Source organism: Micrasema longulum, unplaced genomic scaffold (genome assembly GCF_059751315.1).
Source record: "Micrasema longulum isolate JH-2025_06_02 unplaced genomic scaffold, ASM5975131v1 h1tg002143l, whole genome shotgun sequence".
NCBI classification, from domain to species: Eukaryota; Metazoa; Arthropoda; class Insecta; order Trichoptera; family Brachycentridae; genus Micrasema; species Micrasema longulum.
In genome coordinates this window covers 188,884-209,537 of record NW_028279308.1, presented here as the reverse complement: position 1 = coordinate 209,537, position 20,654 = coordinate 188,884, and the positions used below count along the sequence as shown (strand labels likewise).

Sequence of the window (20,654 nt, the reverse complement as noted above, 5' to 3'; positions counted from 1 at the left end):
AATCGGTAAATAGTTATATACATATAGTTAATAAAATTAATTAAAATAAAGCGGTTTGTTTTTCCTTTTTATTTGAACGTCGGTTTTTTCAAATGAATTTTGGCAAATTAAATTTTATTGACTTAAATACCTAGCTCTCCATAAAGATAAACACCTTTGTCTTAAAATTTTCTTTATAAATTAAATAAAAAAAATATTTTTGTTGGGTTTTCTGTCTGACTTTGCGTTTAAGATTTCAATGCTGAATGCACTTCCTAAAAATTTTTTTCTTAAAAAATGAAATATTATGTGTGTAGGTCCGTGGTTGTGTCAGAAAAAATATATTCAATGTATTCTAAGTGACATAAAAGAATGTGCGACATTAAACAACCCTAATGATACTTAACATTTATGCTTAATGTGTCAATAAAGAGACTCATACATTATATTTTAACTCAAAAAATTCAATAAAATGATTTAAATTAAATAACGGCCATATTCAAAAAGGTTGGCGAAAACCAAATGTTATCCTATATATATTGCTAGATCAATAAATAATTCATTTTCAAAAAAGATTTTTTATGTACCTACTAAGGTTTTCTTCAACAGAATGTGCATTGATAAGGAAGGTATCTACCCAATAACGGAATTAGTTTAGATATATTTTCATAGATGGCGTTTAACAAATTGAACTGTAATTTAAGGTTTTAATTCAAAATTATTGTTAAATATATTATGTCACTTAGAATAATAATTAGGTACTGTCTTATGTTTTTATACAAACCTCTTTTTATTAATTGTAATCGGGGTCACTGCTATTATATTAGCTCCTGTCGTCACTGAGACCTTAGAAAGTCTATTGTGAATTGTGTCCTCAGATAATATACTTTGCAGTGATTGTGATAGATCCCGGTGAATTGATTATCGCCCTCCGAGCCCTGGGCTTCGACCACAGTGGAAAGTTAACAGTTATTTTCGACTGTCCATAAAGAAAAATCGATATTTTTGTATGAAAATGAGTATATCTTCATGGACATTTAAAGTATCATCAACATTGTAGTGGCAAACGGTGATTTTATTTACAGGTAAGCCATAAAAAAATTAATTTATTTGTATCTACATATATAATGCATATGTATATACTATTAATTGCTATTTTTGTGTGGTTTTATAGGATACAAAAACCCTCATCTATGAAATCAACTCAAACGACGTAACTACGTGATATATTTTATTGTGTAGCTATATTATCCATTAATTTAACACATATCTTATACAAAAGTTTATAATTCAGTCACTTTTAGGTATTCTCATTACAATTTAAATGTCAACTGGCTGATTTGTTCTAGAAATGAATAATGCCAAAAACGGCCGCGTCGAGCACCACATGTGTTGCGAGTCATATGTTATAAGTATCATCTCAAAGTAAAATAGTACATAAGAATTTATGTTTGAAATACTGTTTTCCAAATCAAGAATCTCCAAAGAATCTGTGTAATCTGCAAGTTTACTCTAAGAGAAAAATCCCGCTACTGGGTTAAATATGTTCAAAATATAGTACACTTATTTGTATGAAGAAATAAGCTGGAGTAATCTGCTAGTTCCTTGGCTCATTGCTGGCGCTGGGCGCATTTTATTTATATTTGGAGAAACATACAAATAGTGTCAATGATTTATAAGAAATATCAATTATTTGTTTGTTTTTCTGTAAATAAAGTCACTGTAAAACATTATTATGGATAGTAAAATATAATGGTAAACTGCGCATAATCGCTTCTATACACGATTTGCCCCTGCAACATTGGTAATCTATAATTGAACATGTTTTAAAGAAAAACATGTATGCATATTCTGCTTTTCATAGAGAAAACTTAATTTTACTTTGCAGATAAAATTGAAGATTAATGTTAATTTCCCATTGTTATCGGGGCCCTGGGCCGCGATGATGAACGGCTATCTTCATTGGTATGTATCGATACGGTTTAAACTAATATCGATATTTATGTACCAAAGTGTGTGTATTTGTATGAAAATTCATCGTCGGTAACCGGTAATTGAACATGTTGAGAAAAAAAGGTGCGTATTCCGATGGGAAGTTAAAATTTATCTTTAATTTTTCCTACAAAGAAAAATCAAGTATTCTGTGGCCAAAATATAATGTGTATACTTAAAAAAAAGGTTTATTTTTTATTTTATTTTATTTAGAAAACATACAGTCATACAAAATAAGTACTAAAAACAACAATTTTTTAACATAAAAAGACCAATTAAGTTTTCATAAATTAAAAAGATATAAACATTAAATGTGACAAAAAATAAAAAATAAATAAGAATTTTAAGTGAAAAAAGGATAATTGTTGACATTTGCGTTTTCCATGGAGGTAATAAATTAAAATAAATAAAAATACCGAATGCACACTCCGAGCCATCCACGCACACACATGAACGCACATATAAAACATACACAAACATATACATTACATGCGGCACATATACATAGCATAAACCACTCAAGATGTACATTCAGCAACTATCCCAAATAATCGACCCCATGAAGAAATTTTCTGTACAAATGCAACGTGCAGTTAAAAATGTCTACATCAATACTGAGTCCGTTATAATTTCTACAGGTACGTCTAATGAATGAATTCGAGGTATAATTGTTTTTACAAGTTGGTACATAAAAAAGGGAATTTAATCTAGTATAGCGAAGAGGACAACGGAAACCAATATTTTGTAAAAGATACGGCGAATCAACTATGTTATTGAGAATTTTGAAAAGAAAAATTAAATCATATCTAAGGCGCCTTTTTTGTAGTGATTCTATATTAAAATTGATCAAAGATGCGCCGTAATCATTTTCAATGTTACCAAAACGATATTCCAGGCTCCTTATAAATTTCTTTTGAATGTTTTCAATTTGATTAATATATACATTATATTGAGGGGACCATACTAATGAAGCGAATTCGAGTTGACTTCGCACATAAGTATAGTAAAGAAATTTTAATGTATTTGGTGTTTATTACAGGTAACCGACAAAGATGCTTTTAATTGTCTTACAAATATTTACATTTTTGTACACAAATACAGATTTTATGACAGTTCTAATTTTGCTACATAAATCTTAGTTATAAAATAAAAGTAGTAGGGTATATTTAAAGTGCAATATGTTTTTTTTAACATAAATCGTGATTATTGTCAATTTCTCTCTAAAGCTGTTTGTGTCTGGAAAAAAATATAATGCAGTTCGGTTTATGAAGTAGAATCAGAACCCTGTACGAGTGTTAACGACTCGATGTCTGCTCTGATTCGGCTCGTATTTATTTATTATGGATAAATTATACAGCGCCATTTTCGTAATAAAATACCTCAAGGGCGCTTAACATGGTGATTCTATTGTTAAGTTAATTTAATTGAAGCTTTTAAATTTGTAATTTAATTAAAATAATTTGTTTTGTTGTCACGTGCTACGGATTTATTCAAATGATTTAGAGAACAAGTGGGTTTTAAGTTTTTTCCGAAACATCACTTCACTTTCACAGCCTCGCACCTCTGCTGGGAGAGCATTCCATGCCATAGGGCCTGCGACCGCAAATGCGCGTTCACCAAATTTAGTGCGCTGTTTGCGTAGAGGTATAATAACTTTTCCTCTCGCCGTAGACGTAGCTGATCTAAGCGTGAGACGCCTGTCAGCTAGTTCATCTGGAATGCATAGTTCCCTTAGATATTCCGGAGCCGAGTTGTGCAGTGACTTATACATAAGCCAACAGAGTTTGTATTCGACCCTCTGTGGAAAACTTAGCCAGTGTAGTTCCCGAAGTAGTGGAGTGATATGACTGAACTTAGAGATTCCGAAAATAAGTCTCGCTGCGGCATTCAACACAGATTGTATGCGAGTCATTTTGTTCATTGGTAGACCTGCATAGATACCATTACAATAATCGACTCTAGACACTACAAACGCATTTATTAATTGACGGGCGGCATCAACCGGCAAATTTTTGCGTATGCATTTAATTTGTCTCAGCTGGTAGAAGCATGAACTTATCGTTCTACTAATTTGAGCGTCAAGAGATGTGTAGTAATTGATACGTTGGTCATGCTTAAAGCCCTAGATTCGATTTCGATCGTTCAATTTTGATATCAAAAGTGGTTCTTCATTGTTGACTGACACTTGAAGCGAAAGACTGATCACTTTACCTTTTTTGTGACAAAAATTGTTGCGCTGAAGTGAAGAAGCTCGGTGGTTTTATAAAAAATATTTATAACTAGGCTATTAAATTAAGGTAAAAAATTCCAAAACATATTTTTATGTATCGTTTTAGTAGCGCTATGATTTTTAAGAGTTTTGTAATTTTAAAATTACTTCGCGTGTGACGTTATAAGTTCTCTTCGGACGTTATAAGTTAAGTTCTGCTGATTGGTGAATTGCCGCGAAATTTTTACCGCGTTGCACGAATTTTACAGCATCTTATAGAACACATTCGCGTAGCACTGATCTTTCTTATTAGAGTACCAATGAAATGCTCTATGCACCAATGCGTGTGAGGAGGGAAATTATGAGTATGTTTAAAGATTTTCTCAATCAAAACATCTTTAAATATTTTGCCAGACTGAGTAAAAAAACAAATAATAAATGCAATAAACGCTTTAAACAAGAATTTTATTGATGGTATAAATAACAATTAAAATTACTTTATAAATAAAATGATGTTTTAAATTGCTGTAGATTGTGTAGAATGGAAAGCAAATATTTTTCATTCTATTCCAAATCCTATACTTGTATTTCGTTAGGTAGCTGAATTTTTTTAATTTACAAATCACTAAAATAAATGAAAACAGACGAAATTTTTTTGTAGTATTTTAAAAAGGTTGACATATGTGTTTAAAGGAAACACAGCTAATAAGAAAATTTTAGAAATCGATAATCCCTCGAACTCTTTTTCCAATTTGCTGATAAAAAAAATACAATAAATGATGGAAAAACACATCAATTGAAAAAAAATGGCAGTGTTATTTTGTAAAACTATTTTCTCACTTTTATTTTGAAACTGAGCCTGTCAGAGTTTTTTGAAGAGATGAGAGGATCCCCAATGGTATCTGAAAAATAAAATTACCTATTTGAAAAGTAACTCATCAATTTGTGTGTCTTAAAATTTGTCTATACATAGACAAATAAAAGAGATAGAATGTATGGGTATTGGAGTGATAATGAATAATTTTGCAGTAAGCTGTTTGTTGTTTGCTGATGATGCAGATCTTTTAGCAAGCAGCAAGGATTTATTACAAATAGTCTCTAATAAATGATGGAAGCCTGGAGAGAGAGAATTGATGATCAACTAAAGTAAGTCATGGGTGATGATATTTGAAGGGAGAAATGACGTTACTGATTGCATAATAAATGTAAACAACGAGTTTTTAAAACAAGTAGAAAAAAATGTGTACTGGGAAGCATGTGAAGGGTAGAAAAAAATGTTGAAAGGGGGGTGAGAAAAAAAAATAAATCTGAATGATTCCGGTCAAAATGCAATCTCTTAGACGAATGATTGGCAAATCAATGTATGACAGCATTACGAATGATGAGATTAGGTGAAAGTGCAAATTTCTAGACAGGTATAATTGATCAGATTAAGAAAGGGTAACTGAGATGGCTCGGTCATGTAGAAATAATGGATGACAAAAAAATTGTACGACAGATATTCATGACGTAAATTAACTGTAACGTAGGACGAGAACGACAAAGGAAGTAGAAAGATCAGATAAACCAAAATCTAAAGTCTAGTCACGAGTCATGACTAGATGAATGAATGTAGAAAAAGCTAAAAAGGTATGTCAGGATAGACATTTGTGGCGGTCCATGTTCTCTGCCTAGTAGTTTGTTTTAAAACGAGTAATCATAATTTATACAAGTAAATGTGCTCTCACATATATTTATTTGTACCAAGACTAAATTATACTTATGAAGCACGTGGCGCTACATTAAAACACCAAAATCATCGTACCTCGATGATAAACGTAAGATGATCAGTCTTATGCTTCAATAACCATTTAAGGGACGGTGAAATATTGCAGTGTAAAACCACCCTTTGAACAAATGTTTTACGTCCTCTCTACAAGGAATCAAACCTGGGATTTCAACCATGGCAGGCGAACTTCAAACTATTACACTACGCGGCAAAATTATCTTGTGTTTTTACATCAAAATATTTCAAAATTTCTGGACTGGCACTGAAGCGTAAGACTGATGTTTCATGAAATAAAAGTGATCTAGATACGTTGAATCAGGTGCGTTTTTTCAAACATTTTTATTTGTTTATTTAGACTATCAAACTGAGGGAAACAAAAAAAAAATATGGATCATAATTATCAGCGCAATAATTTTTCAAAGTTTTGTAATTTTGAAGTCGCAAGTTCTCTTCGGTGAGTTCTGCTAATTGGTGAATTGGCTTTCCGTAAACCGGAAATCTATCGCTACACTTCTATTGGTTTATTCAAAAGAAATAGTAATGTATTTCAAATAAGTTAGTTTTGACATATTACAACAGAGATGAAGAACATTTTAGAGAAGGTAATATAGAAGTCTAGGCATCTACAGGGCTTATGACCTGTTGTTGTCTGGTAAACCAGTGGCCACTTTACACACTGGGTAACATTCACCATTCTGTCCATACTTGAACATCTATATTCCTTCAATTCTTTCATCTGTTGATGTTTGTGAAGTTAAAGAGCTGAAGCCTTTATTTATGCGTGTGAGGTTTATTTAATTGAATGAATACACTACTCACTAGGCAACGCCTAACAATTTATATTTTTTTCAATTTCTATACTTCTTCATGGACCAGGTGGATTTGTCAACAATATTACTACTACTACTACCATCACGCCATTTCCCCGTAGGGGTAGGCAGAGAGAATAGACCGTCACACACGTCTATCTTGGCATACATTCCTAGCTTCTTCCACATTCAAACATCTTGTCATACATGCTCTTCGGTTCTGTCTGCTTTTGACATGACAAGACTTAAGATTTGGTTTTTTACCGTTTACTTATTTCCCTTAATACTGAACTTCCCCATTCAAGTGCCGATGCAGTGCCCTGTGCACCACGGAGTGAAAGTATATAAATGATGATAAGTGTTCCTATTCATTTGAAAACACCTCTTACCTAGTAAAGTCAAAAAATGTGATTGTATAAATGTTAGTTTTGGAATAACTCACCGATAAACCTCTTCTTACTCCTTCCCTCCTCCTGTACTCCTCAGCCGCAATAGCACCAGGTGGATATGGAGTAGTCGTAGGAGGTGTCGCTTGTGCGACTGGAGGAACGTGAGAATGTCTTGTATCCTGGTTGGGTCTCGTTCCTGTATATCTCGTGTCTTGTGAATATGACAGATCTTGCGAGAACCTGTAATCTTGCGGCATTCTCTGTTCCTGGCTTAATCTTGAACCTTGCAAAAATGCTAAGTCTTGAGGGTTCCTTGCGTCTTGGGGGAATCTCATATCTTGCGAATACCTATAAATTAAAAATAATTTTGGTGTTTTTTTTTTGTAGAAAAACAATTACATGCGTTGACGATTCACTCTTTGCATTTTTTAAAAAATAAACTTTTCATGCCAACCATGTCAAGAATCGCATCTTGCATGATAGGCAAATGCTTTGACCACTAGATTTCGAGGCAGACAAGTTATTTATATTTACGCCACGCATTTTTTATTTATATTGTTTTATTTATTTTATTTTTTATATATTTAATTTACGGACCACTGTCTATTTATTTTGTTATTATTTAAACGCTGTTTTTTCAAATAACTTTTCTTTTGTTATTGATTATTATCTGTTCTTTTTTTTTTTCCTTTAAATATATTTTTTTTTGTTTTTGAAAACGTTTTGTTGCATTTGAGTATGTTTTTTATTCTTATTTATTTAAATTTTAATTTTTTTATTACTTTTAGTATGATTTTTCATTTCTATAAGTATTACTCTCGAATACTAACTAGATATTTTTCACATTACTTTTATATCCGTTGTTTTTTGGTTAATTTAGAATGTTTTAAATTGAAATTTAATCATAAAATGAGTTTAAGTTTTGTTGTTTTCTTATACAATATTATTTTTGAACTTGAAATCATTTAAATAGTTAATTGATAACCTTTTAAAACTATTTTGAATCTTTTTTGGACCATTAGAATTAAGTCTAATTTTGTACACTCAAAAACTATGATATTGTATTGTATGTTTCCTGAAGAAAATAAAATTAAATTAAAAAAATAGATGAAGGTAACCAAAACATTCGATGATCAATTAAGTGCTCGTTCAAATCGTGGTAGACTTAAACCGAAAAAGTGTACATCTTGTTTTGAGTTTACAATACAACAAAATTGTCGCAATATGGAGCTTGATTTGGCCTAATAGTGACGGTGCATCAGTTCAACTATTTTATAGGCATTATGTGTAAATAGAGTCAATGTAAGTTTAAAATTTTTGTAGACCCAAAGTATTCGGATCAGGGTAGTCACCTCTCTAATCTAATCCAGCCTACTTTTCTAAGTACACGATGTTGGAATGATTCAATGGGATTTATTATGAATCAGAAACATGTTTACTAAAAAACTTAATCACCTTGTATCCTGTGGATGTTTTAAATTGTTTAAATTCCTCATGTCCATTTGGTTTTTTGGATCTTGTGATCCACGCCAGTCCTGAAACTGGTTGGAAGTCGGGGGAACTCGTAAATCCGTGTAGCGATTCAAATTCTGAGGACCCCTGAAGTCTTGATACTGACTAGGATTCTGTAAAATTGAGTTTCTGGGGTCTATAGAACTTTGCGTGGTTGTGGACTGGACCATCTTCACTAAAAGACCTTTGAGGATTTCTTGAAAATCTGGTTTGGTCTGAAAAATGAAAAAACGGCATTTGAATGCAAGATGTGAAAAAGACGTCAGTTTGGTAAACGAAATAATCGATTAATAATTCATCTGAGCCTATTTTGGACATTATAAATCCAGAATACTTAGTATATAATAATATACTTCACCTACTTAACACCAAAATAAATTACGGACTGAGACAAAACAATTTTTTGGCATTACTTATTTTTAATCAACAATATTTTAAGTCTGTCCAAATTTTTGTAGACATGGACTGGATTTAATTCCCCGGAGAGCTGTTAAAATAACAATTTAGAACAGAGTTGAAGAACATTTAAGAGAAGGTAATATTGAATTCTGGGCATCTACAGGGCTTATGACCTGTCATTGGCTGGTTTATGTGGCCACTTTACACAATGTGTAACATTCACCATTCTGTCCACATTTAAACATCTATATTCATCTATGTCCATCATCGACCAATTACAGCGCGAATTCACCAGTAATGCGGATGCATGTACTCGCAAACCAATATGCAACATCGATGTCTTTAACATAAGTCTTGTGAATTTTAAATTTCAATGTATATGTTCCATATCAAATAAAACTTAATATTCTGTTTATATTGTATTTCATAACATTATGTACCTAGCTGCTTTAAACATTTAACTGCATTTCTTTAGCTTTTTTAAAACCAACTTTACTTCTAAACACAGTTCTATATTTTATCACTTTATATTGTATTTTTTAAATTTAATGTTGTTTATTTACTCATATTTTATATAACTTTCATGTATGTAAAAGCCTAATGAGCGTGAAAAATTAATAAAATAAAAATAAAATAAAATAAATATATTTAAATAAATATATTATTTACATTAATGATATCACTAAGTGGGGGTTAAAGGGCACTCTTCAATTGTATGCCGGTGATACTGTCATTTTTTATCATAATAGTAACCTAAAAGAACTAGAAAAAATAATGAAGACAGATTTCGATAGTCTTGCCGACTGGATGCGATTAAACAAATTAAGTTTGAATATGAAAAAAACATCATATATGATTTTTGGGAACAAACAGGATTTGAAAATTAATATTTCTCTAGGAACTGGCTATATTGAAAAGACCAATGTTACTAAATACTTAGGACTATATGTTGACTCTCAACTTTCATGGAAATACCAATATGAACATGTTAAATCAAAAATAGTACCCGTAACTGGCGTTTTGCATAGACTTCGTGGTCTGCTTCCTCACTCTGTTTTGTTTGCCGTCTATTACGCTATGATACATTCTTACCTATCCTATTTATGCTGTATTTGGGGTTTCGCTAACAAAAACCAGATCTCTGAGATTCAAGTTGTTCAAAACCGAGCTCTGAGAAGCATTCTTGGTTTGAAATGGGATTCCCATGTCAAGGATATTTATCGTAACACAAAAATACTTCCTTTCAAGGTAATGGCACTGTATGACATCACTAACACTATTTCAAACATCATAAACTTTTCTGCTCACACAAATTTAAAACTTACATTTAATCATGAAATTCACAACTATAATACACGACATGCAAAAAATCTTCACATTTCTAAATTTTGTTCCACGAAGTTCGGCAAAAGGTCTCTGGAATACATTGGTCGTATACACATTTAATAAACTGCCTGATGACCTTAAAAATGAAATGTCGAGTGGTAAATCTCAAAGACCAGAAATGAAGACCTATTTCTTGAATCTTTTTGAAAGTGATAGTTTTTAGCTCAGTTTCTGTGAATAGTCTATATATTGTGTTTTAGGTTTAAATGTTTTTCTTTTCTTTTTTTAATATTAAGTTCACAGAATGTTTAAATGTTTTTATTTTCTTTTTTAATATTAATTTCACAGAATGTTTAAATGTTTTTCTTTTCTTTTTTAATATTTAGTTCACAGATTGTTTGAATGTTTTTATTTTCTTCTTTAATATTAAGTTCACAGATTGTTTAAATGTTTTCTTTCCTTTTTTAATATTAAGTTCATAGATTGTTAAAATTTGTTTAAATTTTTATTGTTAAATGTATACTATGTATTGTTACAAGAAATGTACTATTTTTTTTATGTACCGTCCAAATGAGTTTTCTCGTACAACTCCTGGGAATATAATATCATGATATTCATGTCTTATATGTTTTATTAATAAATAAAAAAATAAAAAAATATTCCTTTAATTTTTTCATCCGCTGACAAAAGTCCTTGTCTACAAAGCACAAACATTTGGACAAACTCAAGATATTGTTGATAAATCCACCTGGTATATGAAGACGTACAGAATTAAAAAAAATAAAAAATCACTCGTTGCCTAATATGTAGGTGAAATAATTCAATGAGATGAATCTCACCCGCATAAATAACGGTTTTAGCTCTTTAACTTCACAAACATTAACATATTAAAGAATTGAAGGAATATAGATGATAAAATGTGGGCGGAATGGTGAATATTACACAGTTTGTAAATTGGTCACTTAAACCCGCCAATGACAGGTCATAAGCCCCGTAGATGCCTAGAATTCTATATTACCTTTTCTAAATTGTTCTTCATCTCTGTTGCAATATGTTTGTTTATTTATAATCGATTAAGTATGAAAACATCGCAATCGGTAAGAAAAATGAATAACAATTTGATACACAAGTATTTTAAAGGAAGCTGAGAAAATATGTCTTATACGAGTTCAAATTTTAAGTTCCTAACTGAGGTAGAAATAGAGAAACAAATTTTGGTTAATTTCTCTACAAGCTATATTATAACAGGTTAACAAATTTCAACAGAGATGGCAAGCAGTTTATTGAAGAGAACGTGGATATCTTAGCGTTTACAAGGCTTATGATCTGTCGTTGGCTGGATTCGATACGTAGAAAAAAAAATAACAGGAGAAAAACGAAGTTGCGTTAATTTTTTCATCATATTATAAACTTTGGTTTTTATTATTATTATTCGTGGAGGAGTATATCATTTATATAAATTTTTAAATGTGAAATATGTTGTTGAATCGTATCGGAAATTAAGATATTTTTATTATTTTATTAAAAATTTTAATACACTACTGGCCGGCCCCGACAGACGTTGTCCTGCCTGAACCCCGAACATTGATTTGCCAGCTATTACCTCGGAAAAAGACTTTTCATTGATAAGTAGGTACCTAGTACCCAGGTACTTGTTTGTGGTTGAATTCCAAAACTAAAAATTATTAAAATTTTAATATTGAATTTATGTAGGTACTGTCGTAAGTGGTTCTTATTTATGGTTGAATTCCAAAACATAAAATATTAATGTTCAAATATAGAATTCTTTTTGCAAATGTTCAACTCGGCTTTACTCACCAACAGGGGAGCACTTTATTCATGAATGCGATTTTAAGAAATGCGTTAATTTTAAAAATAAATAAATGGGATGAAACTACGAGTATAAGGAATGTAAGGAAAGAATCCGATTGGGACCCATAAAAAGCGAAATTTATTGGTAAACATAAAAAAAAACCTTTTTTAACACAAAAATCACTATACTTTAATATTTTATTGAAGATGCATTTTCGTCGAATGCAACCGGTCGATGAAAAAAAGATTTATGCTTTTAATTTTTTTTTTCACAGATTCGATTAAAAATTTTAATGTCAACGAACACACATAGCGCAAAGATCTACATTTCGCTGAAAACTGCTTGTAAAATCACACGTACAAAAGAATTATACATATATATAAAGATAAATCTGTCAGATACTTACGGAAGCGTCAGGTGCAAGTTGAGCGAAAACCACTATTTTCAGGTTATATATGAGGGCTAAGATGAAAAACACTGCCGGAAGATTGGCCATTGTAACTAGAATTAAATAAACATACAAGAAACTTCAAAGAAAAATAAATACCATAACTATTTGAAGAAACAAAATTGTTATTTTCCATCTTAATACCTACTATCTACCCCTCAATCCTTTTTTAAAAATTTGAAGCCCACCGAAGAACACTGAACACCAGGGGCGAACCGTGTATAGAAGCAATTATGCGCAGCTTACCATTATATTTGACTAACCATAATAATGTTTTTATTGAAAGACAAATAAATAATTAACATTTATTTAAATCATTTCCACCGTTTGTATTTTTATCCTAATATAAATATAAATTTTAATAAAGCGCGCCCAGCGCCTGCGGTTAGCCAAGAAACTAGCCGATTATTCCAGCTTATTTTTTCACACAAATAAGTATGCTATATTTTGAATGTATTAACCCCAGTGCGGGTTTTTTCTCCTAGATTAAACTTGCAGATTGCACAAAAATTATTTAAAGATTCTTGATTTGGAATACAGTATTTTAAACATTTTTCTTAAACACTATTTTTCTTTCAGATGGTACTTTTGACATAAGACCATATTTACTTTCACGCGGCCGTTTTTAGCACTATTAATTACTAGAACAATGCGGCCAGTTGACTTTTCAATTGAATATATAATATCGACTGAATTCATAGTGGTATTTTTTATTTATTTTTTAATGAATTATATATTAAAGTAATGGATAATATATCTATATAATATAATATACCACGAAGTTACATAGTTTGAATTGATTTCATGGATGAGAGTTGTTGTTTTACACAGAACCTCAGAAAAAGATAAATTTATAGTATATATTACTTACATTATATTATGTACCTTCTATGTAGGTACAAATATATGATATTTTTTTGTAGCTTACCTGTAAATAAAATCACCATTCGCCACTGCTGAACACATTGTTATTAGTGATGTATTTTAAGTATAATTTTTTTTTATTCACTTGTTATTGGGTAAGATTAAAAATATTTAGACTAAAACTAAGTCTTGACAAGAGAACAGTGATTTTCTGAGACCGGTATGTATATTAAATTGATGTTACACCAACTGAATGGGGCGAATCGTCCATATAATCGATGATGCGCAGCTTACCATTATATGTTACTATCGATATTGATGTTTTAAAGTAACTTTATGGTAAAACAAATAAATTACTCGTTGTTTATTTAAAATCACAAGCATCGTTTGTATATTTTTTTAAACATAATAATGAATATCGATAGTGTACGCCCAGTCTCAGTTGATTTTTTTGCACCACAACAGACCAGGGGGCCCAATTACAGTGGTGGATTACACCACAGAACACCCAGGCTTAAGAAAAACAACATTTTAACTTTTGTGTCCTCACCGGGAATAGAAACCGGAACTTTCCGTGAGCGGATCGAGCATCCTAATCACTACACCGCTGCCATTTGATACATTATTGGTAATAATTTTCTATTATCAAAAGCTGAAGCAGATATATTATATAATGTTTAAAAAAAAGCTCTTTTTATTTGACTTATATTGAGGTATACATCTATAAAAAAAATATAGCTTGCCTATAAAAAAATCACCGTTTGCCACTGCTAAATACGCACATAGCTAAAATTACTATAAAAATAAATGTTAAACAGTAAAAATATTTTTTCTACTTACTTTGCTAGGCGTACTCTTCGGTAAAGTTCTTCAAGTTATTAAAATATTTATTATTGAATTCGTATTATATAGTGAAACATTCGCTTAGAAAAATTCATTGAGAAAGATATTTCTAATAATAATTGCAGCCTTACTGTTATTGAATAACAAACGTTAACATTGACCTCAAAATTGCTGATAATTAAGTACAAATAAAACAATGTTCAATTGTGCATTATTGGTTGGTAACAGCTACCGTATAAATGACATTGCCGGTGTGCAACAATTGTTTTTCTTTATCCAATACTCATCTTACTTTCAAGGGAAGAAATGAAAACAATCATGGGCAATCTTTTACTAGTCTCCGCCAGATCGCCAAGTTTCCTCCGAGTTGCAGGCCGGAATTAAACAACTATTCACACTCACAAAATAAGAGAGCGGAGGGTAATACCGTACACCTAAGTTTGAACGTCACGTTTCTGGAATTTATACGGTAAATGGTTAACAATTATGTACCAATTTACCATTTACAATTTATCCGGCTAATATATTTTTCTTTAATAAGAAATAGTACAAAAGCATACTTGATCCGTGAGCTCGAAAGTTTTCAGGATCCTTCTCCTAACGCTTCTGATTTCTTCTTCTGCGGGTGTAAAATATGTAACGGTATCTTGTTTGCTATCTATTTCAGTTTCCATTAGCATATTTAGATTTGATGTATGATAAGGTTTGGAACTTTAAGAGAGATTGAAATTGGCGCTTAATTGCCCCGTGGCGAATTTGGTTTTAGAAAGCTTGATCAAGTTGGATAAGTACTAATCAGTAAGTTGCCTAAATCATTCTTGGATAAGCTTTGTGTTACTTATTCTGCATTACTGCTTCTACTACAGAAATAAATTCATTTGGTGTCTTATTAGTTCTCACATCAGCCAGTTGATTAAATACACCCTCATTTCTAAAGCCCTTTACAGTTTTTTCCGCGTTGGCATTTCTGGGGTAAGTTTTAATAAAACGAGGAATTAGGTCAAATAGGGTGAACTTAGTGTACTAGTTATGTAGGTAATACCGTACAGTGTACGGAATTAACTGAAAACGTATTTTGACCTTTTACGGCCTGTAGACTCAAAAACATATGCCTGTTATATCGTCCATAGATAAATATGGTTACAATATTAACATCTATACCATCACAACCCAATTTCGTCAAAAAATGTTCTTATTTTCTGATGTTGAAAGGTTGCAACAGCAAGTGTAAATTCACATCGATAGGGTGTATGACAAACTTGCGACTACAATAAACGAACGAGTGGGCTATCTTATATATATTGCTATCTTTCAACTTAAAACTGCCGTACAAAATTGCCCGGTGTACAGTATTACACTCCGCTCCCCTAGTCAAATTTTGTTTGCAAATATATATGACGAATTTATTTTATACGAAACTCGCTATAGGCATCGTACTCTACTTTATATTTGAATATATTTTTCTGTATTATAACTGTATTAGTTCTAAAAATAAATGTAAAAATATATAAAAACTCCTGCGGACGTTAATTTTAAGTATGTTTTCTTAATAACCAAGGGAGTTTGATGAAGAAAAGGTGGTTTTATTTACCAATGTAAAGTTCAATTTATTAAAATACACACAAGAATATCATGTAGAGTATTCATGCAATTTTACTAAACATTTCTTGTTATATAAGTGTGTTTTAACTAGATTTTTTTTTCCCTATCTTACATGCTAATGTTTATGCAAAATATCGTTTCCAGGACAGAACAGTAGAGTTTTAGAAGTCAGTTATTTTTTTCCATTGGCCAAAGTCATCAGATCAGGAACTGCTGCCTGCAATGATGCAAACAATCCATCAGGAAGCTAAAAATGATTGATATAATAACAAATGTTATATTAAGGAATGAAATGAAGACTAAGTTTCAAACTTCAACAGTATATGATGCCACAAAGACTTATCATTTTCTCATTTTTATTGATTCTTATTCTCTCGCCTGTTCAAAATCAATTTTTGCTTAAGACAAACCATTTTTATGCATCATTGATGTTATTTTTATTCAAGTTGGCAATTGAAAATCTTGATGAAGGTTCATTGTTATTTATTACAGAAATACAAGGCGATGAATTCTTGAAATCTATAGATCAAAAAATAAACTCGATTCAAAATTACTAATTACTAAATAAACAGCTAACACTTATTTATTCCCCATTGTAATAAACTTATGAATTATTTACATATTTTCCTTTTTAACATCCTAATTGAAAATCATTATGTTAACCGCAAAGTTTGACACATTTCTGGTCATACGGTTACTAGAGGAGATCCAAGCAGAATGCTCGTACGAGGTTTTCCTGTAATTTGAATTATTTTATACCAAAAACACGTACGACTTTTGCTCCAAGAAATTTCTCGTTTGTAACCTAAAGAGTATTCAATGTCCTGGATGAACATGTTAAGTTCTCCAAAACGAAAACTATTTTTAGAAGTGTACAAATTTGATTTTTTTCCAAGGGAAGAGACTATTGCAGCTGACTGCTGCGAGATATTGCATATGTTTTTATATACTATTAAGCGTGTTGTCCAGATGTTTATTGAAATATTTGTTTATGTTATGATTTTTAATATATTTATATTTTTTTATAAAAATAAATATTTGCGATCTTAACACAAATATTTTATTTTGAGGGCCATGTTCAACGAGTTGTAAATAACTCACTTTTAGAACATGGGAATCAAGTTAGGGTAGAGTGGGATTCAAACCACGGACCTTTGATATGAGTCCGAGACACTAGCCACAGGGCCACATCCCGGCTCAATTTTTTTTTCTGCTATTGTTTAATAATGCAAATGCTTCCACTTTCCATTATGTTGTATTCCGACTCAAGACAGGGCTCTTGGTCTCATAGAGCTGGGGATACGTTATTATTTATATTGTAATATTTATATGTATTTGTATGAATAAAATAAATAAAAAAATTGCTTTTACTACAACAATGTCCATATATATATATTTAAGCTCATAAAAATAACGTTTTATAAACTTTGTTAGAATGGCCTTCAGACAAAAATAATTAGATTAAAATACTTTAATAAAATTTTGATTTCTGCAATTAAATAGTAATGCATGTAATCAAATAGTTTAATGCGCTGATCTTATTAGTAACAATAATTATTTTACTACCAAAGAGATAATCAATATTGATTTATTAACTCAAAATTTACTTACTCCTAGGGATTTGAAGACGGTCTCGATCTGAGTTTGCAGTCCACTTTGAGGTGATCTCTTTTCCCTTGAATCTTCATGACTTGTGGACTAAAAGTTAAATTAATCATCAGTTCTAACAATCATCAAAAGATTAATATTTATGATCAAGATACCGAGAGAGCGAATGTATAGCGAAAGAACGGCTAAAAGAATTTACGATGCGAAGGTTAATGGATGCAGAAATCGATAAAGGCCGAGAAAGACATATGACGACCAAATCTAACAAATACTTGAAAATGGTAATTTTCAAAAGTTACAATAATCGAGACGATGTATAAATGTAGAAGAAGCAAGGTTTGTACGTAAAGATAGAGTGACGTGGAATTTTATCCTCTCTGCCTATGAAAACCCTGAAACGGCGTGATGGTTTGTTGTAATTGCTGTTTTTTTATTTTTTTTATAAAAAAGTATGTTTAACTGCATTTTTATTCAGTTTACCATTTATATGAGCAAATTTTATTTGCCTGCATCAATGGTATTAACAGTACATTTATACGACAAAACAAAAATAAATAACTTTGTGCCTATTAAACTAAAAACTAAATTTAAAAAAGTTCAGACACTGTGAAAAAAAAACAAACATGGAGACATATAGTTTGATATATCATTTTTCATAGTTTATAAAAATAAACATATAATTTAGACCTGATCTTACGTGTGTGCGCATACCCCCCGTCACTGTCAATAACCGACTGAATCTCTTATCTCATAAATACCGGCCACAAAATAGCGTCTCTGTCTTTTCTGTTACGAGTTCTATCTTCGCGCTCACTTCTATACATGTTTATTGCTGTATTAGCATCACATTCATTCCTCGCCGAAACTTCAAATTTGCGGGTTTAAGTCTCGTTTGTCTTTCAATTCTATATAAGTAATAATAGATTTGTTTATTCACTTACGTCTTCATCGTGACTAGAATTTCCATCATCACCATTAGCCGGTGCAGATTCAACGATACTCATTATGACGAAGGCTAAAGCGATGAAAGCAACGACGTATTTTGACATTTTGAATCTGAAAACAAACATTTCCAATAAATACTACAAGGTTGAAAAACGTGTCACTGAAGAATGACAACAGATTAAAATTATTACATAATCATCAATTTAAACAAACATCTGGACAACACACTTAAAAGTACTATATATGAATCTATGCAAATTATCGCAGCAGTCTCTTACAATTGTCTCTTCCCTTAGACAAAATCCAAACTTGTATACTTCTTCTGAAAATGGCTTTCGTTTTGGAGAACTAAATACGTTCATTCAGAATATTAAATACTCTTGGAGCCACAAAAGAGATATTTTGACAGCCGTACATGTTCTTGGTATTGGAATTTTACTGAATAACTTTTTTTTTAAATCAGCAGTTGAAGCTCATAGAATTCTTGTGGAGACTCTGTCGGAAAATCACCGAACATTATCATCATCACCTCTGTTCTTCACCATGAACAGCTGGGTGTAGTTTATTATGTGCTCCTCAAACTTAACGAAACCATCACGGTAGATCTCTTTCGACTACAATTGATGCGTTTGGGCCGACCATTGAATAAAAAAGGACCGCAATACGAAGAGAGACACGACAAAGTCATTTAGCAGCATGAAAACGCACGGTCACATGTTGCTAGGCTAGTCAAACATACTTGAACACGCTCAAATGAGAAGTTCTACCCCACCCGCCGTATTCATCGGACATTGCTTCTTCCGATTACCACTTGTCCCGATCGATAACTCATGGTCCGCTTGAGCAGCACTTCCATTCTTATTCAAATGCCAAAAAATGACTTGATTCGTGAAAAACCTTAAAAAATGATTCGTTCTTTCAAGATGGTATTCGTATGTTGCCAGAAAGAGGAGAGAAAATCATCCAAAAAATACAAAAATACTTATTTTTTTCTTTTCGTACAATTTACAATTTATTGTGAACGTCGCAACTCCACTAGTAAATAAGCATGTTTCAGATGGCCTAATATATATTTTTATTTATAAGTGTGTCGCTCTCTTCAATTATAGTGTAATTTAATTTTGATAATACAATTTTGATAATTTATGAGAAATGAATAAATAGTTTTAAAAAAAAATCAATCCCTATTATTATTCTAAGACGTTCGAGACATATTATTTAGTTTTCTCATTTACCTATCCAATTATGGACTAGAGATTCAAAAATATTGTTTTTTATTGGACTTATTTTAATTTCGTATTTTACTAGAAAATATCAGAACCTATTTTTAAATATGGTGAACACAGTGGTTAAAAAATAATAAAGCATCAAATATATAAAACATCCACAAAAATTCACTTAATTTCTTACTTCAAAACATAATTATAAAAACAATGTCTTGAATACGTGTTGTAAATAACAAAAATATAACATTATATCTGTGCATAAAATTTTTGAGAAAAAGTTATGTTCTTTATAAAACAAGTTAGTTGCACCGATAATTTAGTTTTTATTTTATAATAATTTAAGGTTAAGTGTTAGAAAATGAATGCCAATGTTATCAGTAAAAGCTGTTTATAAATCTTATTAGTATTACTGTGTTAAATATACAAGTAACAAACACTTGAATTTGTATTACCTGTTGGTTAGTAACTTGAAGTGTGTGTAGAAGTCACTGTAGGAATGATTAAAATGTTTGCAAAATTCAATTTATATTTCAGAAGTTAATTAAAAGTGATAAAATAAAACAAAATAAAGTGTCTTTAGTTTTGGTTTTCACAAATAAAAGTTTCACGTCAGTTTATGTTAAATCAGGGGTCGAGAACTGTAAAAAACAGATGCATCATCATCTATCTATACTAGCGCACGATCAATTTTGTAGCAAATTATTACTTTTATTTTAAAAACCGTGATTATAATTGATTTAACCTGGGTTTTATTTATTATCGTTAGATCACTAAATCTCTATTAATGCACTTTGTACAGGTTACTAAAAGATTAATTCCAGAATCATAAATTTACGTTAGTTAACAATATCCCCACTCGTCTTTATTCAGAATTTTTACCTAAAAGCAGCCAGCCATGGAGTAAAAAATAATCGTTCTTCAA

At 31.1% G+C, this 20,654-nt stretch overlaps 1 protein-coding gene and 1 long non-coding RNA gene across 3 annotated transcripts; both read right to left on the bottom strand.

Annotated features, from left to right (window-relative positions):
* Positions 1-4,853: 4,853 nt before the first annotated feature.
* On the bottom strand, positions 4,854-14,378 carry LOC148272953 (uncharacterized). 2 transcript variants are annotated; one of them, XM_088239355.1, is made up of 5 exons: positions 14,349-14,378; positions 12,603-12,697; positions 8,602-8,873; positions 7,200-7,494; positions 4,854-5,082 (listed from the first exon to the last, which is right to left on the bottom strand). In XM_088239355.1, the coding sequence occupies exons 2-5, from the start codon at positions 12,690-12,692 to the stop codon at positions 5,023-5,025; spliced, it is 717 nt and encodes a 238-aa protein (XP_088095481.1). In that variant the 5' UTR covers positions 12,693-12,697; positions 14,349-14,378; the 3' UTR covers positions 4,854-5,022. The 2 variants fall into 2 exon arrangements, with proteins under 2 accessions (XP_088095481.1, XP_088095482.1); XM_088239356.1 differs by lacking the exon at positions 14,349-14,378 and having other exon boundaries at positions 12,603-12,716.
* Positions 14,379-15,932: 1,554 nt separating this feature from the next.
* Positions 15,933-20,229, bottom strand: LOC148272952 (uncharacterized). Its single transcript, XR_015824720.1, has 4 exons — positions 20,185-20,229; positions 18,503-18,617; positions 17,565-17,651; positions 15,933-16,200 (listed from the first exon to the last, which is right to left on the bottom strand). It is a non-coding gene; the product is annotated as an uncharacterized LOC148272952 (long non-coding RNA).
* Between the last annotated feature and the right edge of the window lie 425 nt (positions 20,230-20,654).